Raw genomic sequence first — 27,895 nt, forward strand, 5'->3', positions numbered from 1 at the left:
CCCCGCCTCCACTGCAGACCAGAGGTCTCTTGCAAAAGCTGTGCCTTGGTGTCTGGGTGGGGAGATAGCGCCAGCAACGTCGGACACATTTTGGGGGCGGAGGCGGACATTTCTGGCTCTCCTTCCCAGGAACCTCTGGGGTCTGCAGGGACTGCAGCCCTGGCCTGCAAGGTGCTGGCAGAGACAGGAAGTGCTGGGTTCCTACTCCAAACGCACATTCCCACACCTCATCCTTGGGAGCAGGAGGATGACACTGGATGAGTGGCCATCCTGTCCCACTGGAAGCGACCATCAGGGTCAACCCTGGGCTTGCCACCTGAAGTGTAAGTGCATGATGTCACGTGGGGTTAGGGAGTAGGGCACGTTTCCTCAGGGGTACCTGGGCCCCGAGACAGCAGTCACACACACAGTGACTGCCTCTCCCCCATGCCCGTCTTTAGGGTACCCCCAAAGGAGTCCAGAGCAGCTGGCTGCCTGCACCCCCCCATGCCCTTCCGCCCACCAAGGAGCGCACACCATCCCTCTGCCCCCCTCTTCCATGGCAGGGCGCCAGGGCAGCAGGCTCTAGGCAAGGCACAGGGACAAAGACCCAGCTGTCCCAGGTGGCCGGGAAAGAACAGAGAACAGAGCACTGGGGGTTCATCCCGATCCATCCCCGGGCCTAGGGGTCTGCAGGGGGTGTGGTATGAGGACCCCAAAGGAGGGGGGGTGTTCAGGTGGAGGCTGGGCTGTGCAGAAGTGAGGTTGGTGCTGGAAGCCCTGCTCGCCCACAGGTCCCACCTACTGCAGGAGCATGGCCCTGGAGACTCACCTGGAGGAAATGCAGAGCCCCCTCCCCGCCACATGCTCAGATGCAGGAGGTGGGCAGGTCCAGGCATCTCTCTCTCCCTCCCCAGGTGCTAGGCTTTACTTGGGGCTGAGATGGCCACCTGGGACTGGACTAAAGTTCAGAGAAGAGGTCCTCACCAGGGAAAATGCTCAAGTGGGCGGGCAACCACCTGTCACCAGACTGCGGCAGGCGTCCTGGTGACACCCTTCTAGCCTAGGGGTGGGCTCTCGGCCTCCCACTGCCCCCAACAGCTCTGCCCCCCAGAAACCAAGCTTCCAGGGCTGCAGCCTTGGACAGGCTGTGAAAGGAAGTGAGGCCGTGGCCAAAGGAAAGCAATACACACCTCGTGTAAGATGATTTATTTCATTTATCAACAACATGGGGTCCGAAAAGCCCAGCTACAGGGCATCATTTTACAGAATCAGCCTCAGGCAACCTGATGGATCTCTCTCCCGCTCTGGCCCCGGGAGCTGCTGGGCAGACAATGGGCTCAGCCCGCCCCCTCCCTGCCGACGAGAGGGACAAGATGTGCCCTGGCTCCCTCACCAGGGGCCAGTCCCCAGGTCCCTTGGGAGAATGGCACCCTCTAGGCCCAGTAGGGACCAGAACCAGGGAGCAGGGAGGCCAGGACAGCTGGTGGCGGCACAGCCCGTCCCCGCTGAGGAGAGAGCCCGGTGAACTTCAGGGGACCGAGCCCTTCCCGAAGGTTTCCCACTGTGGGGTGATCCACAGCCACAGGTCTGCAGGGCCCCAAAAATACCTGCCGATGGGAGGCGGCGGGAGGGAAGGCCGCTGCCAGCCTGGGGTCAAGTGCTCCAGGGCAAAGTGCTGTGAGGGGAGCTGGGAGCTACCACTCCCCCGCACCCCCCACCTGGCCTGGGACCCTAGTCCTCACTGGAGTTGTCGAACTCCTCCCAGTCAGACACACTCATCACCTCAGAGGCGAAGTCCTGGTCGGCCTGGCTGCGGTCAGGCGTCCCGCGGGGCGGCTCAAGGAGCAGGGACCGCGGCAGGGTGAGCACGCAGGCCGCCAGGCCCGAGATGGAGTTGTCCAGCTGCGGGCCCTCCTCCCAGCAGTCCTTCTCCACGTCATAGATGTGCACATAGCCAGTGCGGCTGCCCCGGTTGTGCGAGCGGCCACCCAGCACGTAGATCCTGTTGTCTAGCACGGCGATGCCGGGCTCACCGTGCCCTGCTGGGAGCGGGCAGACGGATGACCACTGCCCGGACTTGCAGCTATAGCAGGCCACCTGCAAGGCAAGGCCCCAGGCTCACACGAGGCTGAGGGATGCAGCGGGGATGTGGGCAAACGCACCCCCCGGAGGAAGGGCTCGGGCCAGGCTGACGCTCTGTCCCCTATCCTGGCCCCTCAGCCAGCCTGTGGCCCCAGGCGTGTGGGTGTCTCCCAGTTGGCCTGGGGGTGCCAGCTCACTCCCCTCCACCACTGAAGCTGAAGACTCAGACCCCATGCGCCCCCAGCAATGGGGGAGGTGCAGATAAAATAAGGAAATAGGTGCTTGCTAACTCATGATGACCATCAACATTCTCTTGGGGGATCCCTGGCAGTCCAGTGGTTAGGACTCGGTGCTTTCACTGCTGGGGCCTGGGTTTGATCCCTGGTCGGGGAACTAAGATCCTCCAAGCCATGCAGTGCAGCCAAAAAAAACAAAAAACAAAAAATCTCTTCTCTTCAAAATTACTCCAAACAGTAAACAAATACATGGGAAAATGTTCAGCCTACCAGTAATCCAAGAAATGCAAAATAAAACGTCAGAGACAAATTGTCAGCTGTTAACCAGCAGCCACTGGGGAAGAAAAGGCACAAGCCCGGGGCTGGTGGAGGCATGGTGAAGCTGCCCTGCTGTGCGCCTGTCTGACCAGCCAGCACAGCAATGTGCAAAATTATCAAGAGCCACTTGGATGCTACCCTCTGACTCAATGATGATCCCTTCCGGTTCTCCAGCCGCGGGAGGAGGAATGGCCTTCAAAGGAGCCTGTGCCCAGATCTCTGGGACTTGTATTACTTTACATGGCAAGAAGGACCCTACAGACTCATTAGGGTGGGGACATGGAGATGGGAGGTTATCCTGGAGTTTCGGGGGGACCCACCTAGTCACACAAGCCCTTGGAAACAGAAGGGAAGGTCTGATGGGGGCTGAAAAGGGAGGGGAAGCTGCCACTGCTGGCTTAGAAGAGGAAAGGGCCTGACCCGGGGGACGTGGAGTCTTTTAGAAGCCAAGAAGGGCTTCAGCCCACAGCAGCCAAGGAATCGGGACCTGAGTCCTACAACCACAGGGAACTGAACTCCACCGACACCCTAGGTGAGCAGGATGTGGATCCTCCCCAGGCCCCACAAAGGAAGGACCCCTGGATCGTCGTCTGGTGAGAGCCACAGACGTGTAAACACACTTGTGTTGATTTAAGTGGCTAAATTTGTAGTGATTTGTCCCGGCTGCAATAGAAAACGAAAACGCTAGAGCCCAATGGTTCTCAACACTGGAGGATCCCACCCAGGAACTTCCAACTCGGTGGGTCTGGGAGGGGCCAGAGAATCTGCATTTCTTATGAGTTCTCATGTGATGTGGGTGCTGCTGGCCCGGGGACCACACTTAGAGAACCACTGCTCTCACCTCAGGAAATACCCCAAAACACCCAAAAGCTCTATAAAGCAAATATTACTTGAAATGTTACCTGGAATAGCCACAACTTGACCAACCCATACGTCACCAGTTTGATGGAATTCTGCACAGCCACTGGGTGGGGTGGGGGTGGGGTGGTCATCAAACTAGAAGACACACCCACAACAAACTTGAGCCAGAAGCCAAATGGGATGATGCTCTTTGAGTACAATTAAGTGGAAACCACGCACAGGTAGGAGGGCTGAAGCTAGTGGCACAGGGCCAGGTTATGGGAGTTTTTCTTCACCCTTCTCCATTTTTTCAAAGCTCTGCAATGTGGTTACATTAACTTTATGTAATTCAAGTTTTTAATAATAATAAAGACAAGTGAAACTCTTCCGTGTGATACTCTAACGGTGGATACATGCCATCTGTCTAAACCCACAGAATGTGCATCACCAGGAGTGACCCCGGGCCAGTGTAGGGTCATCGGTTATAACAATGACACCCTCTGGTGGATGCTGAGCCTGGGAAGGCCCTGGTGTGTGGGGGCCGGGGGCACACGGGAAATCTTCCTGCTCAACTTGGCTGTGAGCCTAAAACTGCTCTAAAAAATAGTCTGTTACAAGGGAAAACCCCCCACACGGCAATTTTTATCGGTGACAAGTGGAAGGCGGGCACCCCGCCGCTCACCTGGTGCACGTCCCTCCTGTAGCCCGCGTCGTTGTTGCTGCCCCCGACCACGTACAGCTTGTCCAGGAGGGTGGCCATGCCGTGCCAGGCCCGCCGCACCATCCCGTCAGCCAGCGTGTGCCAGGTGTCGCTGCCCGGGTCGTAGCAGTGGGTCTCCTTCAGGTAATCCTCCCCTCGGCGGCCGCACGTGATGTACATCTTCCCATCCAGTGTGGCACCCGCGTGGGCATACACCTGTGGGCCGGGAGAACCGGGGGTGTGCGTGTGCGTGCACGTGTGTGCGCGCGTGTGCAGCCCTGCCGACTTCCTCCTCATGGTCTGACTGGATCTTCACTGGGCACACCGTCCTTGTCCCCCACCTGATCTCTTCCCAGTGGAAGATGATTCAGGGCCCAGAGGTGACGCTGGGCTTCTACAAGAGGAAGAACAGAATCTCTGTCCTTCCCCTGCCCCTAAAGGTGACAGCTGCATGGGGACCCAAAGGAAATCAAAGCCTTGTCTTCAGTGAGGCCCTTGGTCGCCTCCACCTTTCCCCCACCCCTGCCTCCACTTTCAACATCTGCTTGTTTGGGGCTTCCCTGGGGGCGCAGTGGTTAAGAATCCACCTGCCAATGCAGGGGACACGGGTTCGAGCCCTGGTCCGGGAAGATCCCACATGCCGCAGAGCAACTAAGCCTGTGCACCAGAACTACTGAGCCTGTGCTCTAGAGCCCGCGAGCCACAACTACTGAGCCCACACGCCACAACAACTGAAGCCTGCGCGCCTAGAGCCTGCACTCCGCAACAAGAGGAGCCACCGCAATGAGAAGCCCACGCACTGCAACGAAGACTAGCCCCAGCTCGCCTCAACTAGAGAAAGGCTGCACACAGGAACGAAGACCCAAAGCAGCCAAAAATAAATAAATAAAAATAAATTAAAAAAAAAAATCTGCTTGTTTGCAAATAACAAATGATGTGACCTGGTGAGCACAAAAGTGAGATGCAAAATCAAACAAACAGCAGTCTTTAATTATGGGAGAAAACTCACCCCCTACTTTGGATTTTGGTCCTCAACCTCACCCCTGCTTTCCGCTGCACCCAGGAGGCACACCCTCTCTGCCCAGCCAGCCCCACTGCCTCCAGGCCCCCCTCTCACAGCCCACAAGGGCCTCCTGCTGTGCCCGTGTGCTCTGCCAGCAGAGATGTCCTGCAGGGCCGGGAAGCCCCAGGGCCTGTGTTACAGGGCCGGTCACTGACACCCAGGCTGTGGGTAGCACAGCAAGGGGCTGGAGAGGTGGATGGGGCAAAGGGTAGGAGACACAGCAGTGGGCAGGAAACACACCACGGGGCTAGGTCTTCTCCCACCAATGGTGGGCATCTGGGGAGGTGTTTTTTTTTAACTAAAGTTTTCATCTTGAGGTAAGTGTAGATCCACATGTAATTGTAAGAAATACAACCACCCCGCATCCTTCACCCTGACTCCCCGGGGGAAGAGCCTGTGGGCCTCAGCACAACATCACAGCCTGGGTGCTGACGTCAGCTCCACCAAGACACAGGACATTTCTGTCTCCCTCTTTACAGTCACATCCACTCCCCACCCCCCAGTCCCTGGCAACCACCACCTGTTCCCCACGTTGTCGTTTCCAGAGTGTGGCTTGAATGGGATCATGTGATATGTCACCTCCGTGACAGGCCGCCCACGTCGATGTGCAGACCCAGAGTTCCTCTCCGACTCCAAGTAATGCTCTGCACCGTGTACCTGCCTGTTTGGTGAGCCTCTCGCCTGTGGAAGGACATCTGGCTGGTCTCGTTTCTGGCTGTTACCAATAAATCTGCTGTAAGTATCTGTGTTCAGGGAAGTTTTTGTTTCTCTGGGGTAAATGTCCAGGATGGTGACCACTGGGTCACACGGCAGTTGGAAGTTAACTGCACCTAGTACTGTTACATTTGCCGTTTCAGCCGCTCAACAGGCGGTCTCCCCGCTGTGGCGTCCAGTCTGCATCCCCTAACTGCACGTCTACATCCTCCCCATTGAAGCGTCTCCTCCCGTCTTCTGCCTTCTTTCCAGCGGATCCCTGTGTGTTTCCCAACGAGTTTTGAGGATTCCCTACACATGTTAGATCCTAGTCCTCTGCCAGGTACTGGTTTGCAAACATTTTCTCTCACGCTGCAGCTTCCTCTCATCCTCCTAACAGGGACTTTTGCAGAGCAAAGGTCTGCAATTTTGATGAAGCCCAATTTATCAGTTTTTCTCTTTATGGGTCATGCTCTGGGGGTCAAGTCTAAGTACTCACTGCCTAGCCCCAGACCCCGAATACTTTCTTCTACTTTCTCTAAATGCTGTGGAGTTTTGTATTTTATGTTAAGTCCGTGCACCATTCTGAGTCAATTTTTGTGTAAGGTGTGAGACTTGGGTCGATGTCCATTTTCTTGCCTATAGATGTTGCTCCAGTACCACTTGTGGAAAGGTAATCCTTCCTCCATTCACCTGCTTTAGCATCTTTGTCAAAACTCAGCTGGGCATGTTTCTGTGGGCCTATTTCTGAGTTCTCATTCTGTGCCACTGATCTCCGGGTCTATCCCTCTTCCAACACCACAGTCATAATTACTGTATCCAGTATATACGTAGTAAGTCTTAAAACCAGGTAGATGGAGTCTTCCCACTTTATTCTTCTTGAAAGTTACTTGAAGTATTCTAGATCCTTTGCCTTTCCATATAAATTTCAGAATCTCATCTACATCTACAAAAACTCTTGCTGGGATTTTCATAGGAACTGTGCTGTATACCATGTATCAATTTGAGAAGAACCGACATCTTTGAGTCTTGGAATCCATAAACATGATATGTTTCTCCATTTACTTACATCTTCATTTCTTTCATCAGCACCTATACTTTTCAGCATATAAATCCTAAAAATGTTTTGTTGGATTTATACCTAAGCATTTCATTTCTGAGCAATTGTAAATGGTGTTGTATTTTTAATTTCAGTGTCAACATGGTCATTACTAGTATACAAAAATACAGTTGGTTTTTATATGTTTATATCATATCCTGCAATCTTGCTAAACTCACTTATTAATGCAAGAATTTGGGGGTGTACATTTAGATTTTTTGACAATTTTGTCATCTTTAGAGTCAGTTTTATTTCTTCCTTTCAACCTGCGTGCCTTTCTTTTCTCTTCTTGCCTTATTTCACTGGCTACACCCTCCAGGACTGTGATAAGACTGGTGAGATCAGACATCTCTGCCCTGTTCCTTACTTTAGGAGAAAGCATTCCATTCAGTCCTCACCAGTAAGTATAACATAGTGGTGGGAGTTTTGTACATGCTCTTCATCATGTCGAGGTAATTCTTCTGTTATTTTTTTCTATTGTTACTTTGTGAGAGTTTGATCATGAATGGATGCAAAATATTATAAGATCCTATTCCTGCTCTGATATGATCATGTGGTTTTTAATATGGTGATTTACACTGACTGAATTTCAAATATGGAACCAGCCTTTGGTCATGAATTTCTTTTGCGGGGAGAGGAGCTTCTATTTGCTAATATTTAGTTAAGAATATTCATACATATGTGCATCTATGACAGACTTGTTCTTTTGCGGGGGGACTGTCTTTATCTGGTTTTGGTATCAGGGTAATTTTAACTTCAGAAGATGAACTGGGAAGTATTCCCCCTCTTCTATTTTCTGGGAAAAAAATCATGCAGAATTGGTATTAACTTTTCTTTAACTGTTTGGTAAAATTCTCCAGTTAAACTATCTAGGCCTGCAAATCATTTCCTTAACAAGTATAGTCCTATTCAAATTCTACTTAGTTTTGTGTGAGTCGTGGTAGGTTGTGTTTTTTGAGGAACTGGTCCATTTCATCTAAGTTGTTGAATTTACACATGTAGAGTTGTTCACAGTGTCCCCTTATTATCCTTATGACGTCAGCAGGATTTGCAGTAATGCTCCCATTTCATTCTTGATATTTTAAATTGTCTTCTCTTTCTTGTCGGGCTTCCTGGAAGTTTGTCAATTTTATTGATCTTGTGGAAGACCCAGTTGTTTCACTGACTTTCTGTTTTTCTGCTTTTAACTTCATTGATTTCTGCTCTGGTATTTATTATTTCTTTTCTTCTGCTTGCTTTGGGTTTCATTCTGCTCTTATTTTTCTTTTTCTAGATTCTTGAGGGAGGAGCTTAGATTACTGATTTTTTTTTTTCCTTCCCTAATGTAAGCTTTTAGTGCTACAAATTTCCCTCTCAGCACAGCTTTAGCTGGGGTGCCACAAAATTTGACATGTTGTCTTTTTTTTTTTTTTTAATTTCTTTATTTGGCTGCATTGGGTCTTTGTTTTTTTTTGTCTGCGCAGGGTCTTTGTTGCTGAGCATGGGCTTTTTCTAGTTGCGGTGAGCGGGGACTACTCTTTGTTGTGGTGTGTGGGCTTCTCACTGTGGTGGCTTCTCTTGTTGCGGAGCATGGGCTTCAGTAGTTGTGGCGCATGGGCTTAGTTGCTCCGCGGCATGTGAGATCTTCCCGGACTAGGGCTCGAACCCATGTCCCTGCATTGGCAGGCAGATTCTTAACCACTGCGCCACCAGGGAAGCCCTGCATTGGGTCTCAGTTGTGGCATGCAAGATCTTCATTGTGGCACGTGGGATCTTTCGTTGTGGCGCCCAGGCTTCTCTCTAGTTGTGGTGCATGGGATTAGTTGCCCCGCGGCATATGGGATCTTAGTTCCCCGACCAGGGATCAAACCCGAGTCCCCTGCATTGGAAGGTGGATTTTTAACCACTAGACCACCAGGGAAATCCTGACATGTTGTCTTTTCATTTTCATTCAGATTAAGGTATCCTCAGGTCCCCAGATCCCTAGCTGGTCTGCCATCTTCTTTCAACCTTTTTGAGTCTTCTGAGTTTGTTTTACACATAACGTACAGAGTTCTGTGTTGTACTGAGCAGAAGGAACCAGGAAGGACACATCTACTCTACCTTTCTGAAAGTGCAAGTTCTCTGGGAAGGTTTTTAAGTGAGCAGAGAAGGGCTTCTGCCGAGACCTCCTTCCTCTCCTCCAAAAGCATGGGACGGCCATGCTCAGGTCTGGGCCATGTAGAAGAGAACCTCTGACTGGAAGACTCTGCCCGCTGCTGGGGCAGGGAGCTCTCAGTCCACTGGGGGCACATCAGTGACCAGTTCCTAAGGATGCCACGTGGGTGGGACCCTGAGAGACAGGTGGGAGGGAGGGAGGGTGGGCCCGCCCTGCCAAAGGCTGGGCCCGCCCCGCCAAAGGCCCTGCAGACACCCTGAAGGCCTCTGCAGTGGCTGCACACCCACATCTCCAGACCCGTGGGCCCCCTGCCTCTCTGCTCCTCCTCTGGCCTGGCACCGCCCCTGCTCCTGAGCCGATCACCCCGCCCATGGCCAGCACTGCCCATCTCCATCTCTAGGCTGACCTCCCTGAGCCTGGCTTCCAACCGGATGTCCCCAGCATCTCATGTTTGTCACTTTCCACATGAAGCCCCTCCTCTCCTGTTCACTCCCGAGCCCACCTGTGCTCCGGGGGAGCGGCCTAGCCACCACCCAGCTGCTCACATGGGTGGCCTGGGAGTCTCCATGGCCTCTCATTCCTAACCCATCAGCAAGTCTGGTCAGTTTACCTCCAAATGACACATAGAATCTGCCTGTCTCCCTCGTCCCCCACAGCCTCCACCACAGCCCACACCACCCTCGCCTCTGTCCAGACCACCCAAGTGCCCTGGCCCTGCTCCCCTAACATCCTCTCTTCACATGCACTCCCCATGCTTCCCCTCTTCCTCCCGGCCTGGAAGGTCCTTCCTGCCTCTCCCAATGGCTGCCTGTCTTCCGTGGACCTGGTCTCACTGACAACTCCTCAGACGGACCCCCCCCAAACAGTCCAACGAGGTCCATCCTGCCGGAGCCCCTCCTTAAGCACCGCTCTGCTCGGCCCTCAAGGTCCTTTACTCATCTGTACAGTGGTTGAGAGTGGTCTCTCCCACTAAGTTGCAAACACCATGGGAGGACCTTGGTCACTTTTTATCACCACTGGATCCCCAGGACTTGGTATCCAGAAGGTGCTTAATAAATAGCTGCTGAAGGAACGAATGGATGAAGGAAGTTAGGAACCTGGACACCAGGGAGAAGCTGACTGAAGGCTGAGGCTGCCCCTCTGTGGCTACGCTGAGAAGTGCAGCCTCCCCGCCGTCCAGACAAAGAGCCCATGGAGCCCCTCCCCCACTCCCCTCCAGGACAGAGCTCAGGGTCCACCCCCGCCCACTAGGTCTCAAGGACCCCTGGTCTTTCCCAAGAAAAACTTGCCCTCTTCTTCAAAACAAGCAGGGAGTGCCCTCCAGAGGGGCTTCCTCCCCAAAGAGGCCAAGGAGCAGGGGGCAGGCTGGCTTCCCCTGCCTGAGAGGAACTGTGGTGGGAGCCCCTGGCCTTCCTTGGAGCCTCGCAGACTGTGGAGAGGAGCTGGGCCCGTCAGGGAGACCCCTGGGCTCCCGAAATTGGAGTCTAAGGACCTGGGGCTCGGGAAAGGGTGAAAGGTAAGGAGGGGAGGGGAGAGGAGGAAAGAGGGTCAGGGAGGCAGTAGCTCCTGCCAAGGCCTCGAGGCCAGTGCAGCGGAGCACGGAGGAGAGCCATCCTCTCCGCTGGGGGAGCCAGGGTGCCCAGCGGTGCTCACGGGCACTGGGACCCGGGGTGCACCAGGGACCAGCAAGGCCCCCTCTTGCCCTGGGGTCTCATGTCTGGTTTGGGGGCCAGGGTCGCAGCACTGCAAGCCCATAAGGTGAGAGAGGTACACCCCTTAAAGCATCACTTTTGCACAATGGACGTATTTTTCACATCTTCAAGCTAGAACAAACCAAAGTATTGTGTAGGAAACACATGATTTAAAAAAAAAAAAACATGTAAAATATAACTTCTAAAGTGTTTCTGGCTTCTTGAAGGCCCTGTCCTTGGTTGGAGGGGGTGCTGTGGGGGAGGTCTGAGGCCGCTGGGCCCTGCCTCTTGCATCCCTCAGGTTTGACAACATCTCTGGACTTGTTCCAGCTCATCTCAGCTGTGCTGAGGAAGAGAAGGGGAAGGCTTCTGTCCACATTTGACTGCAGGATTAAAGCAGCTGCCCGGGGCCAAGGTAGCAAGACCCAGACGGGGGTGGAATTCTGGGGAAGGGGGTCTCTCCCGAGGCGGCTGGCTCAATCTCAGGAGTCCCCCACCCCAATCTTAGGGCACAGTCCAAGGAGGGAAGAGGGCTCTGATCATCGGCTGGTTTCCCTGGCCGTGCCTCCCACTCCCTCCGCACAGCCCAGGAAGCAACGCGGCCGAAGAAGGGCCCCCTGGGAGGGGTTTCCTTACCTCCCTCTTGAGCGGGGCCACATAGGCCCAGGAGTTGGTGGCAGGGTCGTAGCGCTCCACAGTGGTCAGGTCATTGTGGTAGTCGCGACCGGCCACCGCGTAGATGTACTTGCCCACAACGCACACGCACAGGTCGGCGTGCTCCTGCTGCAGCGACTGGATCTGGAACCATCGGTTGTGCCTCGGGTCGTACCTTGTGGGGACAGATGACAGCATGTCACTGAGCAGCCCCTCCCCCAGCCTGGAGGGTGGGGCCCGGAGCCTTCTGGGTTTCAGCCCACAGCGCCAGGCCCTCCACCTGTGACCTCACGGTGGTTTCTAGACCCTCCACTGTCCACCCCAAGCTGCCCAATGGCTGTTCCTACAGCCACCTCGATCTCACCTGTCTCACCTCAAAATCCCCATGGCCCCGCTCTCAATCAGGAACGCCCCCAATTATGGCCTCTCGACTGGACGACTGGGCACAACAGCCTCCAGGCCTCCAGCCAGCACTCCCTCAGGCTGGTCGCCTGGCTCCCATCACAGCCCGCCTGACCCCCACCCCCCACTGCCTTCGCATCTCCTGTGTGCAGTTCCCGCCCTCCCCAGTGGGATTCCAGGACAGAGGCTCACGAGGAGGGGAGGGGAGAGAAGCCCACCTCTGCTGAGCCCAGCACTATCACCAAAGCTCGCTCTCCTGATGTAGGACCACCACCACGCCCCTTTCAAGGGGACGCAGCTGTCCCCGTCACAGCCCTGCCTTCACCTCACCCCATCAACCTTCGTAAGAGTCTAAGCCCCATGCGACAGCTTCCTCTATGCCCCCAGCATGGAGCTGCTCCTCCCCCCAGCCCTGCCCTCTCCTGCCTCCAGAGGGCTTCACTTTTCAGCCCGGTCTTCTCGGCCACTCCAGGACGGCCCACGGCCACCCCATGTTCTCTTCTCACACTGCTAATACCCGTTGCCACCTCCAGCTGGCTGCTCACCGTTCCCACGTGGACCCCCGGGCTCCCTACATCCCACCCCTCGCTCACCAGCCAAGCCCCTGCTCACACCCGAATCCTCACATGCCTGAGCCCAGCAGTTGAGGCCCTTCAAAGCCCAGACCCAGCCCCTGCCCCAGGCTGGACCCCTGCCCCATCTCTCCAGGCCCCAGGCCTGGCACCCTGCTGGGCATGAGGCCAGTGTGCTGTTTGAGCAGACACAGGTGACCACAGAGCCTCGAGGGCCAGGGCCCATGAATCCGAGCCCCAAGCCCACTCCTCCCCGACCGCGTCCACCCTTCCCCTGGCTCCCCGCCAACCCCGCCCCCAACTCTGGCACCGGCAGCTGAGCGCCGGCCTCTGGAGCCCCCTCACTCGATGGCCCCTGCACACTTACAGCCTCTCTCTGATAAGTGTTTATTTCTCCACCGTAAGACCAGCTCCGAAGCAGACAGTTTTCTTTGGCCTGTGCCAGATGCCCCCATTTCAGCTTTCACCCTCAAAACAAGTTAAGTGCACTCGACAGCCGCTTCTTCCTGCCGCAGCCCCTCCCTGCCAGCCGAGAATACAGGAAACAGGCCGAAGGGAGAGAGAGGACAGGCACCTGGGCCACACAGACCCAGGTCTGGGCACATCTGGCCATCAGTTTTACTGTCCTGACGTTCACTCAGCTCCACACCCAACGGGGTTATGCTGCCTGCCTAGAAAAGCTACCATGAGGGATCATGAGGGTCAAGTCACGTGACAAGGGTTCCTTAAAGGACCGTGGTCCATGTCTGTGTTCCCAGACCTGGTGGCGCACCCGGCTCAGGGCAGATCACGCACTGTCCGCTCAGAGAAGGGAAGGAGGGGCGAGGTCACCAGCAGTGGAATTAGTCACTCAACAAACATCACTGCCCCCAACGTGGACCAGCCATGGCTCTTGGCGCTGGCACCCAGGGCCCCCCTTTCCACTGTAGGTTGGGAAACACGCCAAAGGGAGCAGAGTAGCCAAGTCTCCACGTAAGGACAGGTGCCGGGGAGGAGAAGTGACAGAAGGAGAGAGCAGGGCCGGGAGGGCGCCTGAGAACGAGTGAACGGGCCCTGCCAGGTGGAGGTCCAGCTGGGACAGGCAACCCAGGGCAGGAAGGCACCTCCCACAGCCTTCCTGTGCACAAGGCTTGTTCACATTTCACATGCGTCTCTTCTGCCCCATTTTCACCAGGGAGACGAGTCTCTCCAGATGCTTCCTCTGGCCTCCTGCCCTCACAGCTCCCTGGGCTGGGTTCATCTGGATTTGCGGTGTCAGTTAAGGAAACACACACACATACACAAACACATACATACAGACACCACACATCAATAATTCAGACATAACCACAGTTTTGCTGATTTCTTATCTCTCCATCGTGTTCTATATCCCACATTTTCCTCTTTATTGGTTTAATTTTCCACTTTGTCAGAATAAGTCCTCAAGTAATATTTTTTTCCTAATAGAAATAAACTAAACTATTGCATATAAGGATTCAAATCCTTCAGTCACTTTAATGCTGACTCTGGACCATCCTACTGCAAACTCAGAGGCGAAACCTAGGGTTGGCATGAGAATGTTCTAAGGCCTTATTAAACTTAGTGATTGCTCTCGCTGTTTCCATGACTTAAGCCTTCCCATGATTATTGATGAAGTCCATTACAGTTAGAAACATTTTTTTGAAACATACTCTAAAATATTAATAGTCATGAAAATGCCTAAGGACAAAAACAGGTTATCACTCTATGTAGGGTCAGGGCATCTGGCAACATGGACTGGCCACCACCGGGTAGGGGTGCAGAGCTGCAGCTGTGGGAAGGTGCCCTAGCCACGTGGGCGACACAGATGCAATCAAGGAAAGAAAAGAGAAGTGTCATAGCTCGGAGGCAACGTGCTCTGACAGAACTACCTTTTCACATGCTACAACCTGTTAAGTCCCTAACTCCTCAAAACGCAAATGCTAATTTACTGCAAAATCTTGTTTTCTTATATTCTGACAGCCTGTAGATTCTAAGGGCGGTGAACTGAGAGGAAAGGGCAGAGAACCAGACTCTTAACTCAAATTAAGATCCACCTGGCAGTGTGAAGAGTCCAGCAGGAGATGAATGAAACTTTCACTCTGTAGAGATGAGAGCCCGGGGTCTCCCCAGAGCTCACCAGCCGCTCCGCACCGCAGCCTGCCCGGCAGGTGTCCCTGACCCCGCCTGCCACAGTGACCCAACCTCCGACTGGAGTCTGAGGCTGTGGTTGTCAATCACGGAGGCTGACACCAGCACCTTCCAGAGTTCTGGTGGGTCTCACAGCACACGTTCACAAAAGGGAAACAGACCGGGTTTGAGAGACAGACGTCAGCAGCTCATGACAGGACAGACTCTGGAGAGTCTGCTTTGAAGATCTGGCCTTGGCCCTCCAGCTGGAAGTGGCAGCCCTTCGAGGCCTGGCAGGAGGGAGGCCTGAACCTGGGACCGCCACCACCCCCCCGCCCCCCAAGGACGCGTCAGGTCAGGAAGACGATGAAGGCATGGTTTCCTCCCTTCTGAACTGGGCCCCCTCCCGTTTGACCACAAAGAGCTGCCAAGCTCTGGGTCTCACCAGTTTGACAAAAGTGATCACTTCCTGGGGTGGGGAGAGCAGAGCAGGCCGACAGACGGGGGTCTCCTCCTGGCTTGGGGTCCCCAGGCTCCCATCCAAGGGGCACAGCGAGGCCTGACCCCACCCCCAAGACAGAGCAGGAACAGGAACGCAGTTGGCTTCAGCTCACCGCTGCCAGAAACAGCTGGCAACCCCTCTCTCTGCAGTGCCATCTTTCAGCTTGTGGGAGGCAGAAACTTCCCATAGGCACCCTAAGATCAAACCAAAGGACAGGGGAAGGGGCCCTGGAAACCTCCTGGAAGTGGAGGTCGTGGGGATTTGCCCCACTTCCCTTGCTCTGACCAATGAAATGGATTTGTGGGATCCCAGCCTCGCAGACTGACAGAAACCACGGCCTCCCCTGGGGCCTCACACCCAGCACACAGCTGAGGACAGGGCCTGGGGGGTGGGGGGTGGGGGGGATTTGGTCTGAGGTTCAGCACTGCCTGTGGGCCTTCCCTGCCCCCCAGGCTGAGGACTGTGCACTCAGGGGAGCAGGGCGACAGGAAGCCACCCTCCACCAGGAGCCTGTGCGGTTACAAGAGCAGAGCTAAGCGGATAGGCAAGGGGAAGCTGGGACCAGGGGTGTGAGAGCAGAGAGAGGCAAGGTGGCCATGCTCCCAGGCCTGGTCCCCTCCTTCCTGCTGCAACACCCTCTCCCAGCCCCTCACCCACAAGACGGTGGGGTGTGCTGAGGGATGAGGGGGTTTCTGAGGAGGGGGGACAAGAGCGGGAGGAGGCATCACGGGCCCCCTTCCTCATCTCACCGCCGTCCATGTTCTCCCCATCAACCTGCGCCCACAGAACGGGCGCAGACCTGTTCAAGAGGCTAACTGCGTTGGCCAGTGGCACGTGCCTCGCAGAAGCCACCCTCTGGGCAGCCGCCCGGCCGAGGGCCCCTACCTCCAGCAGCGGGACTCGGCGCGGAAGCCCTGGACATTGTTGTCCCCTCCAATCAGGTACACGAAGTTGTTGAGCACAGCGATGCCCTGGTTGGACATGCGGGGCGCCAGGGAGGCGGTGAAGTGCTTCCACTCCCCCAGCAGCGGGTTCAGGTACTTGGCCTGGTCGCTGAGGACAGTGGACGGCGTGGAGTGGATGCCCCCGAAGCCCACGACGCACTGGAAGTCCGAGCGCAGCTCGGTCTGTGGGCCCTGCAGGCTGGGCTGCAGGCTCTCGTTCCGGTGGTACATGAGGGCTTCAGCCACCGTATCCCTCAGGGGGCTGGGGTCCAGCTTGTCGTGCAGCCGCTGCAGGACCTCGGCTTCCATGAGGGGGAAGCGCACGGTCTCCAGGAGCTTGGGCGGCTCATGCAGCGGGAGCCGGTCAGCCTGCACCTGCTCCGGAGGGTAGTGGTAGAGCAGGGCGCCCTCATACACCTCCGTCTCGCAGGACACCTCCAGGCGGTTGCTGCTCAGGAGGGCATAGACCTTCTCCAGGGGCAGCTGGCGGTACTTGTCAGTCCGCGAGAAGGCCACGAAGTTCTTGAGGATGTAGGCGTCCAGCTGCTCGGTCAGGCGGCTCAGGTCAAAGAGCTCGGCCAGCCGGTAGACGTCAAGGATGTTGTCCTCATCCACCCAGGGCGTGAGGAAGTCACAGCAAAAGTGGATGATCTCGGGGATCTGTGAACAAAACACACCCATTCAAGCCCAGGCAAAGCGTCTGGGTGCAGGACCCAGCGCGGAGGCGCGGGTGGGGCTCACAGGCTCTGCCGGCCCCACTCCCCGCCACACTGGACACACCCGAGGCTCACAGCACTTCGGGGCTTAAGTCTGGGCTTGGAGGTGGTCTCTGAGCCTCAGCCTCCTCGTCCGTAAAACAGGGATGACGTGGCGAGGAACCACCTGACACAGGGCGGACCCCGACACACGTCAGCTGCCTTTTGAATCAAAAGCACGGGATCTCCAGAGAAGTGGAAGCAGCAGGACAGCCACCATGCCGCGGGGTGAGGACACCCTGCGATTAGGTAACCAAAGAACCCAGGAGGCAAGGCAAGGGCCCGGGAAGGCTGCTCAGGGGCTGCTAAGTTCTGCAGGAAAACTGGATTTTAGAATTTCTCAAAATGGGAATCCCTCTCTTATCCAGCACCATCAACAAATTCATTACATGTAGACTAATTCTGCTGGAATTTGAAGCTTATAATAAATGTTTAAAGTCTTTTTATTCTTTCTGGTTCTAGACATTTGGTGCTTGCCAGGTGACATGCTGAAGGCTGAATGGAAACCTGCAAAGTGCCAGGCGTGTGTCTCCCCCACCAGGAACGTCTCCATCGTGCTGCTTCCTTAGGTCCTGAGGGTCTTCACTCGACCATCCATTTCCTCCCGAGCAGGTGCTTCTGCTTGGCCTCTTCTGCCTAAAATATTACCTCTCACCTCTCACAGGCCAGGAGCTGAGCACCAGGCTCTGGGTGGAAGGTGAGGGCTGACAGCCCTGAGTGGGCCTGAGGAGCAGCTCCTGAGAACCAGGGACTGTCTTGCCCTCCCTGGCAAGGTCAAGGTCCCTCATCCTTGTCTCAGAGCAGGGACCTCTGGCAGGGAATCTCACCAAGGAATCGCCTGGCCTGCCCTGTGCAGGAGGCCCATGAGAGGCCCAGAGAAGGGAACTCATTTGCTCGGGGTGGCCCAGTGGGTACGGTCTCACCGACACTCAGATCCACATCCCTGGGGATACCATGAAGGGCACAGCACATGGGGGACAGGCCACCAACAGCCACTGGCTACATGAACAAACATGACCCGGTGGGCCTGTGGACTTGGAACTGTTACGCCAAGTAAAACTTGCTTTAAAAACAACATTGCGGGGCTTCCCTGGCGGCACTATGGTTAAGAATCCGACTGCCAATGCAGGGGACATGGCTTCAAGCCCTGGATGCCGTGGAGCAACTAAGTCCATGCGCCACAACTACTGAGCCTGCGCTCTAGAGCCCGGGAACCACAACTATTGAGCCCACGTGCCACAACTACTGAAGCTCGCGTGCCTAGAGCCTGTGCTCCGCAACAAGGGAAGCCACCGCAGTGAGAAGCCTGCAGACCGCAACAAAGAGTAGCCTCTGCTCGCCACAACTAGAGAAAGCCCACGCTCAGCAAGGAAGACCTAATGCAGCCAAAAATAAATAAATTTATAAAAAACAACAAACAAACAACATTGCATAGAAGCCCAGTATGTTAAAAATAAAACAAAACCAAGCCGGGCTGCCCCAAGCACCAGCCATGGCTCTGCCTTGAGGTCTGAGGGGAGGCAGCAGGTCTCTGAGCCAGTGAGTGGCAGAGGGAGAGGGGTGGGTTTGGGGAGGTGGTTTGGTGTTGGTGTGCGCGACGGATGCAGAAGGCAGAGCCCAGCTGGGAGGAAGAAACGGAGAGAAGGAGGCCGGGACAGAGGTGAGGGCAGGGAAACAGAGAACACGGTCACATTCACAAGGACGACTCGTCCAGACATGGACCCAGAGGACGAAGGTGGACACAGAGGAGAGCCGGGCGCTGGCAGAGTGGCCGTGGGATACACGGTGCAGGGAGCAAGGCAGTGTGCGGGTGTGCTGGGGCAGAGAGAGGTTCTGGGGGCAGCTGGCTACTGGAGGTAAGTGTGGTCCCCAGAGCAGCAATGAGGGGACAAGACATGGGGACAGAGAAGCTCTCTGAGTAAAAGAGGGAACTTCTCCTGAGTGAAGGCCGCCCTGGCTCAGCTCCACCTGCCCACCCGCCGCCACTGAGGGTAAAGGCACGGGGCTACTAGGGCCCCGCCATGCGGGGAGCCTCCAGACACCCCCAAACAGGCAGCTTTTCCTACTGCCCCAGACGTGCTCTGACCTAATAAAAGGTCAGGATAAGGAACTCGGCATAAGACTTCGTTCCGGTTTCAGGACACAAGGGAAAAGCTGTCTTCTGAGCCAAACGAGGAGCCTGCCGACACTCTCGAGAGCAAAGGGCTCACCGCCCACCCTCACACCACTGTCCAGCAGGCACCCGGGACCCGTCTGGGCCTGGCTCTGCCTGCCTCAGACCAGGAGCCTCACCTGAAGCTGGCAGGCGGCAACCAGTGTCTCCTGGACGTTGCTCAGGCTGAGTTCCAGCTCGGACGTGTAAATGAAATGCAGGATTTGGCACATGGCGTTGTAGGACACGCCGTGGATCAGGACTTCTTCCTGCTCCATCTCCTTCAGCCCCCCAGCAAACATGCCCCTGCAAAGGGAAGAAAGGAGATGGCAGGGTTACACCCATTAGGAAGCCAGCCCAGGCCACAGAGGAGGGGCACCCGGAAGCGCCCACAGCTCCTGACCAAGCTTGGCAGCTGTTCTGGAAATCTCCATCTAATGTGCCCCAAGAGCCGCACGTGAGCCTCTGCGGGCAGGACCACGTCCAGCACGCTTTCTGCTGCGTCCACCTGTGCAATTCCTGGGCCACAGCCGCAGCCCAGGGCACGCGGTGAAAGGATAAATGAATGGGAAACAAATAGTGAAAGTCCTCCGCTCAGCAGCTCCGTACCCAGCAGCCACTAAACGCCAGGAACCGTGCACAGAGCCAATGCGACAATAGTGAAGTGAAGCGGCAGGATCCCTACGTGCATGGAGTTAATGCCAGAGGACAGACACGAAGACACAGGGCACTTCCGGTGGTGGAATCACTGTCAAGGACCACAACAGGACATCTAACTGAGGAGTGCCCAGCGCAGGAGAAGAGTGGGTGGAGAGTGATGGCAGAAGGGCCCACGATGAGGAAGTGGAGGTGGCAGGCACCCAGGGCCCAGGGCCAGGAAGAGCTTGCAGGCAGGCAGGCAGGCAGGCAGGCAGGGCGAGGAGGAAGAGGCAGGAGGTGAGCCTGGGCCAGGTCCTGCTACCCCCGGGGCAGGGCAGGATCTGGACCAAAACCAAGGCAAATGAGGTGCTACCGGCGAGTCGTACACAGGCCTGAGCCGAGGAACTTCAGATCCTGGGCTCCTTGGCCAGAGTGGAGAGGCTGGAGCAGAGGCAGGGAGGCTCCTGCAGGACTGGGGAGGCCACACGGCTGGGGAGCTGGAGTAGAGACCACCCTGGGGCCAAGAGGAGAGAACAAGCGATGGAGAGAACCCAGGAGAGCACAGGAGGAACCCAGGCTGGGCAGGAAGGGACTTGGTGGGACCGGAGTGAGAGAGGGCAGTGGGAGTCCCATCATGGCTCCAACACTGTGGGCGCCCCAGGGCATCCCAGCAGGGTTGTCAGTTAGGTGTTTGGAGGGAGGAGGCTGGCAGTCAGGGGAGGAATCTGGGCTGAAATATGACAGCAACACGGAGATGACAGAGTGCCTATTGTTATATTTTATATCACACACACACACACACGCACACACTCTCTCCCTCTCCCTCCTTCTCTCCCTCTCTCTCTCTCTCTCTCTCTCTCTCTCTCTCTCTCTCTCTCTCAAGACCTAAATTACACGAAAGGGTGCTCTGGTCACCAGCCCCCCTCCCAGGGTGGCACTATCCCCAGAGGCAGTGCCCGCGCCTTAATTCCCACCTGGTTTCGACTTCACAGGACACCTTGGAAACGGCCCCGATCATCCGTACACACAGCACTGCCCCTCTCTGTAAAGGCGATCACAACTGATTTAACCGTTCCTGCCGGGGTCCACCTGGGTTACTTCTAATCTCCCGTTATTTCACCCAGTGGATGGCTTTGCGCCCACGAACTGTTGCTCATGTGAACGCCAGGATTAATGTCAGGAGAGCAACTGCTGGGTCAAAGAGTTTCATACACACGCACTTGGATGGCACTGCCCACGGCCTGTCAGGTAGCGCCACCAGTGCGCGGGGAGCCTGCCCCCCACACCCTCAGAACCAGAGGAAGACGCCGCTCCAACTGCCAGGAGGCGAGGGAGAAATCTTGTAAACAATGGGACAGAGGCTCTCTTCACAGGTTTAACAGCTGTTTCTATATTCTTTTCCAAACAGTCCAGATGCTTTGCCCATTTTCTGTTAGACTCTGTCTTGTCAATTTAAAGAAACTGGAACCTCTGTGCATCGGTGGTGGGCATGTAAATTAGTGCAGCTGCTGTGGAACAGTATGGGGTTCCTCAAAAAATGAAAAACAGAATTACAGAATGTGATCCAGGGAATTCTCTGGTGGCACAGTGGTTAAGAATCCGCCTGCCAATGCAGGGGACACAGGTTTGAGCCCTGGTCCGGGAAGATCCCACATGCCACGGAGCAACTAAGCCCATGTGCCACAACTATTGAGCCTGCGCTCTAAAGCCCACGTGCCACAACTACTGAAGCCCGCGCGTCTAGAGCCCGTGCTGTGCAGCAAGAGAAGCCACCGCAATGAGAAGCCCGCGCACCGCCACAAAGAGAAGCCCCCACTCACCGCAACTAGAGAAAGCCCGCGAGCAGCAACAACGACCCAGTGCAGCCAAAAACAAATAAATAAATAAATAAATTTATTAAAAAAAAAATTAACACTACTGATCTGTACACTTAAAAATGGTTAAGATGGTAAATTCTACAGGGTTTTTTTTTTTTTTTTTTTTTGAAAAAGGATGTTCACCAAGTCCCCAGCAGGCAGGCACAGATAGCACAGACCACAAAGAGAACCCGGGCCACCTCTACTGCCAGGATGTCATAACCAGATGTCACAAGGTGCCAATGAGCTGCCTAGGATATGAAGTGGGGAGAACATTTCCTGTGCCAGCTTGTACCAGGCCCCAACCCCTCTTCCAAACCTTCGAGGTCAGGCGTGTTTCAGAATTCAGAACGTTTCACCTGGAGAAACCCTTATCTGTGCCACATATGATGTCATGCTGCCCCCCATAGGGTCTGAATCAAATCCAAACACCTCAATATTTCCAAATCAAAATATACAAAGACCCATGCTAAGTAGGACACATATAAAAGTACCCTCACATCAGTTCAGGGCGGGTTTCGTGGTTTAATGAATTTCTGTCAAACTTAGATTTTCAAAAAGCTGGCAATGTAGGAGAATCCAACTTCTGCCTCCCCCCTCAAAGATCAACGACTGGACAGATTGGACAGCTATCCACAAACAAAAGAGCTCCGGGAGGGACTTCCCTGGTGGTCCAGTGGGTGAGACTCCATGCTCCCAATGCAGGGAGCCCGGGTTCGAGCCCTGGTTAGGGAACTAGATCCCACGTGCCGCAACTACGATCCCGCATGCCACAACTAAGATCCGGTACAGCATGCATGCATGCATCAATCAATCAATCAATCAATCAATCAATCAGAAAAACCAGCTCCGGGAGACTTCCAGAGGACACTTGACAAGTTTTAGCAACACATTAGAACAAAACAAAACAACTCTGAGTATCAGAGCTTTGAGGTTTGAGTATTATGAACTAGGATTTGCAAGGGAAAACAGTGTGGATGATAAGGAACGTTTATAAATGGTTACCACGGGGGTGAGGTGGGAGGGCAGGGATAAAGTGGTGCTTTCCACGATTTCCTATTCCAGCAGCGTTTCAGCTGTGGCAGTGGATGCTGGATATGACCACATGCCTGCTGACCTGTCTGTAGATGGCCACACGCCAGGTCCCCTCAGGCTGATTAGGGCCTCGCACTGGAAGAGAGGTTTCCTAACACGGAACCAACTGTCCTTCCACGAACAAGGCCCAGCAGGCGGGGGTCTACTGCTCCATGTGCCCAGGTCTCACTGAGCATTTCACACACTCTGATCCATAAGGAACTACAGCTTTCCGTGTGTTGGCTGGACACCACTCAGCACCTGGCAGACACCCCACAGGGCGTCCCCTACAGGGCCCACTGCCCTCCAAAGCCCTTCCTTCCACCCCTGCCCACATCAGATATCTTCACCAGCCTCACTGGGAAAAACCCTTCATCATTTCAACCTGAGTCAATAACTGAAATGAATAATAAGGAAATAAACCCGCTAAAGCTTGGAAATCATCATTTCAAATGCACATACCAGAGATGAGTCTGGGTTCTCCCTGGTCCCAGTGGGAGGGGGTGTCATCCTGCACAGTGACCGGGCCTGAGAGGGGAACACCTCCCAGGACAGGCCCACTGGAAGCGGCTGCCAAAGGGCCAGGAATCGCTCCTGGAGGATGTGGGGAGACAAAGGAGGTTTCCACCAAGAAGGAAGAGGTGGCACCAGTAACTGTCCTTTAGGAAGAGGACCGTGACTGTGACAGTGACAGGATGGCCTGCATGGGGAGAAGAGCTCCGCCTGAAGGGCTTCGACGGTGTGTCCAGGAGGCCCTAAGCCAGGAGGACTCCAGTGCTTGACCTTCTGGGCCCTGAGGCCTCCCACAAAACTCTGCCCTGCCCACTGCCCTGTCTTCTCAAAGCTTGTAAAAGCTGAATCCCCATGAACTGAAGGGACACTGTTGTCCCTGGACATGTTTGCTCCAAGGCACCACTAACCACTGGGTCACCCTCTCCATAAACTCCTTCTGGAGAACAGGAAGCACTTAACCATAAAGAAATATTTTGCTCATTAGTTCCTAAAGTTAAAAGATGAGCCTTGAAGACAAAAGAACCAAACAGGGGAGTTCCCTGGTGGCGCAGTGGATAAGACTCCGCACTCCCAATGCAGGGGGCCCGGGTTCGATCCCTGTTCAGGGAACTAGATCCCACATGCATGCTGCAACTAAGGAGCCCACATGCTGCAACTAAGGAGCTGGTGAGCTGCAACTACGGAGCCCACCTGCCACAACTAAGACCCGGCGCAACCAAATAAATAGTAAAAATTAAAAAAAAAAAAAAAAAAAAAAAAGAACCAAACAGAATGGGAGACAGAATAGAGGGTCTCAGGTTTCAAGTGGGATGGTGGCACCAGCTCTGCCCAATGTGCTCAGGGCTGGGCTGGCATCACGTAGGAGGTCAGGAGAAACTCAGGGGCCACAGAACCCACAGGGAGGGTGGGAGGCCGAGGCCTAAGCGACGAGGAGGTGAGAGCGGGAGGTGGATGGCCAGGTGAGGGTGCGAACGGAGTGACTCCACATCATATAGCTGTGTGGACGACATGCATACGGTACTGACCACCCGCCTCGGCCCCCACAGAGGTCCCCGGGTCCGTATGGGCTTCCTGACGGTTTTACAAGAACACTGGGTGGGGCTGAAAAGTCTAAGGCATAAAGCATCGTAACGTCTTTTAAAAAAGGCGTGTGTTACAAAGGCAGTGAAAGCAAATGTGGCAAAATGGTAACAACTGGTGTCCAGGTGTTTGTGATACTATTCTTTTCAACGTTTCCATAGGTTTGAAATTTTTTTAAATGAGATGATGGGAAGCCAGGGTAAAGTAGAAAGAAAATCTGTTTCACACCAAGATACTGTACTTACAGTAGAAAACTCATTCTAGTAAATACAATATTATAAGTAAAGCCAAGCATACCGCCTTTAAAAGAAAAAAAAAAAGGGAGCACATGCCCCAGAGATGGGGCAGCTGATAGAAAAACAGACCCCAAGCCCCCTCTGCCTGCACAGCCAGAAGCAGGAGAAGCCCGGGGTGCCAAGGCGTCCACCTGGTGGAGCCAGCATCCCTGCTACCTTACTACACAGACTCACCTGAAGTAATCGCAGGACGCAGCCAGCAGGATGCGATGGGCCTCGATGTGCCTCCCCTCCACCACCAGGACCACGTCGAAGAGGATGCCGCTGTTCCGCAGAGCCAGCAGCCCCCGGAGCAGCGCCTGAGAGTGCTGTGCACTCCGGTAGGTGTTGCTGACACAGTGCGGGTGGGAGGGCTGTGCCGGCAACTTGCAGAGCTGGGCGAACTCCTGCTCCTCCGCCATCCTGACCACCGCTCCCAACCTCAGCACCGCGGCTGTCAGCTGCCAAGACACAGGGGCGAGGAATGAGCCTGGGAGGCAGTGCCGGCTGTGCAGGGCTGGCCAGCTGCTCGGGTACCACCCTCCTGCTCACCTGTGCTTTCCCCGTGGTCTCAAACCTCTAATTCCCTCTCCCCTCCCACTGCTGTCCAAACTTGGGGCCTTCTTCCTCCTGACCTGTGTCCCTTCATTGCCAAGATTCTCCTTTCCATTTTATCTGCTTCAGCATCGCCATGAAACAAAAGGGTTCTAAAGACAGACGGACCCAGGCAGAAAACCCAGCCCCACGGTGGACTCAGTGTGGTGAACCTGAGTATCAAGCCCCTCAGATGAGGAAAGGGGACTACAAGCACCCAGCCCCTCGGGGCATTCTCAAATTTCCTAAAGGACGAACACAAAGCACCAGCACAGACCAGGTTCTCAAGGGCTCTTCCTCTCTTCTATTGGGAAAGAACACTGGGTCGTCCCCCGCAACAGGAATGGATGCATAAAAAAGACAACAGGCCTAGGTGGTGGTACAGGGGAGGGTTCCAGGCCCTACCTTCTTTTACCGAGATTTTGAGAGTCAAGCACTGTAACTTCAAGTAAATTTGGTACATTCAAGATTGTCTGCATCGTCTTTTAAATTCAAGCTTAACTTCTAATAATTAAGTCAATATGTTCAAAAAAATGCAAACTGATTTGAACAGGAGCCTCAGAAACCCCATGAGTAAAACCAGCTACTGCAAACACATTTTGGCCAAGCACTCCAAGCCAACCACAAGTGACTGTGGACAGCTGGCTGCTCCAGGTCAGGGGGCAGCCAGTCCTACACCGAGCTGTGGGGTCGAGCTGTGCACTCTCCAGGCCACAGCACTGCCAGCCAGCGAACCACTTGCCACATCTTCCTTCCCCACCTCACGTTTCTCCACTATCCCCTCCCGAAATGTGCTTCTTTTTCAATCCCCTACTGGACCCTTGAAAGAAAAAATGAAAAATAGATTCTACTATAAAACAGAAAGGTATACTGTATTATGAAACTTAAATTTCCCTCCCACTTATGCCCCCTAACCAGATCCTCTCCCAGAGGAAGCTATTCTACTTTCCCGTCACCCTTCCAGGTAGCACCTATGCATTTGCAGGCAGCGCTGTAGTACAAAATTTCCCCCTTTTTATTAGCTTTTACACATGATAACCTCATATCCCACCCACAGTCCATTGTATGTATAACCATATTTTATTTAACCAATCCTTTTCAGAGAGACATTTGGGTTTCCTTCAATTGTTTGCTGTTGACAACAGTTTTGCACTGAAAGTCACTGAGATCTGCCATATATGTAGCAGTTAAATGAGGAACATTTACTAGATATAGAACTGCTGGATCATCTTAATTTGAATGTGTAGTTGACATTTCAATAGATATTGCCAAATTGCCTTCCGTAGAGGTTGTACCAATTTATTCTCCACAGGCAAAGTATGAGAACCGGATTGCAACCACTGTCTAGCACACCAATAGCGTTTTTTTTTTTTTTTTAAATCTTTGCTGACTTAGATGAAAAACACCATTTCACAGTGTAACTTCGTTTTGGTAATTCATAAAATTTCAAAAAATAAAATATTAAGTGGAATGCTGCACATCTTTTGCGATTCCCTTCCCATGCCTGTTTTTCTGAAATAAAAAATGTTCTTGGGGGCTCACTCTCTGGCACCCTCGACCTCCTATTCATTTTACCCAGGTTCCTCTATGATGAAGCCCTTCCCTATATTAACTACCCTCGGCCCCATAATGTCCCCAATTTTAGTCATGCCAAGCAAGGCCCTGCGTTCAGTGCTGTTCAGTTCAGAGCTTTGGAGGGAGCAGGAAGGAGGCTTTATGTCCCAAGTACATACAAACTGAAGGACGTAAAATGAATTTTCATGAATTCATGGATGACAGAGTCGGAAGCAACTCTGAACAATGTTCAACTCAACACAATTTACTGAGTAGGCACCCTCAGTCCTCTGCAGGGCCCCAAACAGTGTCTGCCCTCCACGAAGCCCAGTCCCTGGCAGCACGAAGCAAGGTCTGCAACAAAGGGAAAGGGGGTTCCACTTCCCAGGGGACGGCCCGCATCAGGTGAGGATGGGAGGCGTTCTGGACCATCGCGGCGCGGAGGCCGGAGCGGGGTAGGGACGTGCCCGGGCGGAAGGCGCTGGGCTCGGGGCCGGGGTGGGAGTGGGCAGACCAGCGGCCGGCGCTCCGGGCCGAGGCGTCGCACTGACAGCGCGGCCGCCGGGGCCGTCGGGGTCCGTCCAGGTCTGTCCGTGCAGCAAGCGGGGGGCCGAGCCTGGGCCGGCTGAGGGGCCGAGGCTGGCATGCCGGGGTCCAAGGTCGCACCAGGGGAACGGCGCCCGACCGGCCGCCTGTTGCCCCGAAGGACGCGCGCGGACCCGCGGGGGCGACAGGCTCGCCCGAGTCCCGGACGCCGGCGTCCCCGCGGCCCCTCAGCTCCGACCCCGCCGCGCCCGGGGGTCCCGCCCGCCGCCCCCGCCACGTCAGGCCGCGGGCTCGCCTCAGGCCGCCGCCCCCACCCCGGCCCCGTACGCGCCCGGCCCGCGCCTCCGCCCGCGTCCTTCCGCGCCCGCGACCCGCGCGCCCGCCCCGAGCCCGGCCCCGGCCCCGCGCCGAGATCCCCGTCGGCCCGCACTTGCCGCTCACCTGGCGCCGCCGCACGCTGAGGCCGCACTCGTGGGGGCGGGGCGGGGCGCGCGCGAGGCGGGGCGGAGGGCATCACGTGGCCGCACTGCGCAGACGCCGGACGGACGCGGGCGGAGGCGAGGCGGGGCGGGGCGGAGGGTGTGGCCCTGGCAGGGGTGGGGCGGGGCGGAGGCGGGGGCGGGGCGGAGGGCGGGGCTCGGCGGGGGTGGGGGCGGAGCGGGGGTGGGGGCGGAGCGGAGGGCGGGGCCCGGGCGGAAGCTAGACTCCCTGGAGGACGAGGCTCCGCGCCCTTCCCGACCCCGGCGCCGGGCGCGGAAGAACGCAAAAAGAATGAGGACATGAAGGAGGACGTGAAGGAATGCTTTCTGGCGAGG

The 27,895-nt window shown here is 55.2% G+C and overlaps 1 protein-coding gene across 3 annotated transcripts; it reads right to left on the bottom strand.

Annotated features, from left to right (window-relative positions):
- Positions 1-1,173: 1,173 nt before the first annotated feature.
- On the bottom strand, positions 1,174-27,647 carry KLHL22 (kelch like family member 22). Of its 3 annotated transcripts, none has more exons than XM_082354100.1 (7): positions 27,522-27,647; positions 24,582-24,847; positions 19,090-19,255; positions 15,984-16,702; positions 11,478-11,670; positions 4,141-4,374; positions 1,174-2,079 (listed from the first exon to the last, which is right to left on the bottom strand). In XM_082354100.1, the coding sequence occupies exons 2-7, from the start codon at positions 24,806-24,808 to the stop codon at positions 1,714-1,716; spliced, it is 1,905 nt and encodes a 634-aa protein (XP_082210226.1). In that variant the 5' UTR covers positions 24,809-24,847; positions 27,522-27,647; the 3' UTR covers positions 1,174-1,713. The 3 variants fall into 3 exon arrangements, with proteins under 3 accessions (XP_082210226.1, XP_082210227.1, XP_082210225.1); XM_082354101.1 differs by lacking the exon at positions 27,522-27,647 and adding an exon at positions 26,714-26,735; XM_082354099.1 differs by lacking the exon at positions 27,522-27,647 and adding an exon at positions 3,521-3,614 and having other exon boundaries at positions 1,918-2,079.
- Between the last annotated feature and the right edge of the window lie 248 nt (positions 27,648-27,895).

This window comes from Balaenoptera borealis (genome assembly GCF_965194805.1).
Source record: "Balaenoptera borealis genome assembly, chromosome: 14".
In the NCBI taxonomy this organism is placed as follows: domain Eukaryota; kingdom Metazoa; phylum Chordata; class Mammalia; order Artiodactyla; family Balaenopteridae; genus Balaenoptera; species Balaenoptera borealis.

Bases quoted from the DNA above. Each gene is read 5' to 3' on its own strand.
- KLHL22 (XM_082354100.1), bottom strand. From the start codon at position 24,808: ATGGCGGAGGAGCAGGAGTTCGCCCAGCTCTGCAAGTTGCCGGCACAG. The intron at 19,256-24,581 runs GTGAGTCTGTGT...TTCCCTTTGCAG, and splicing joins GCGTCCTGCGATTACTTCAG to GGGCATGTTTGCTGGGGGGC. The intron at 16,703-19,089 runs GTGAGGCTCCTG...TTTTGTTCACAG, and splicing joins TTGCCGCCTGCCAGCTTCAG to ATCCCCGAGATCATCCACTT.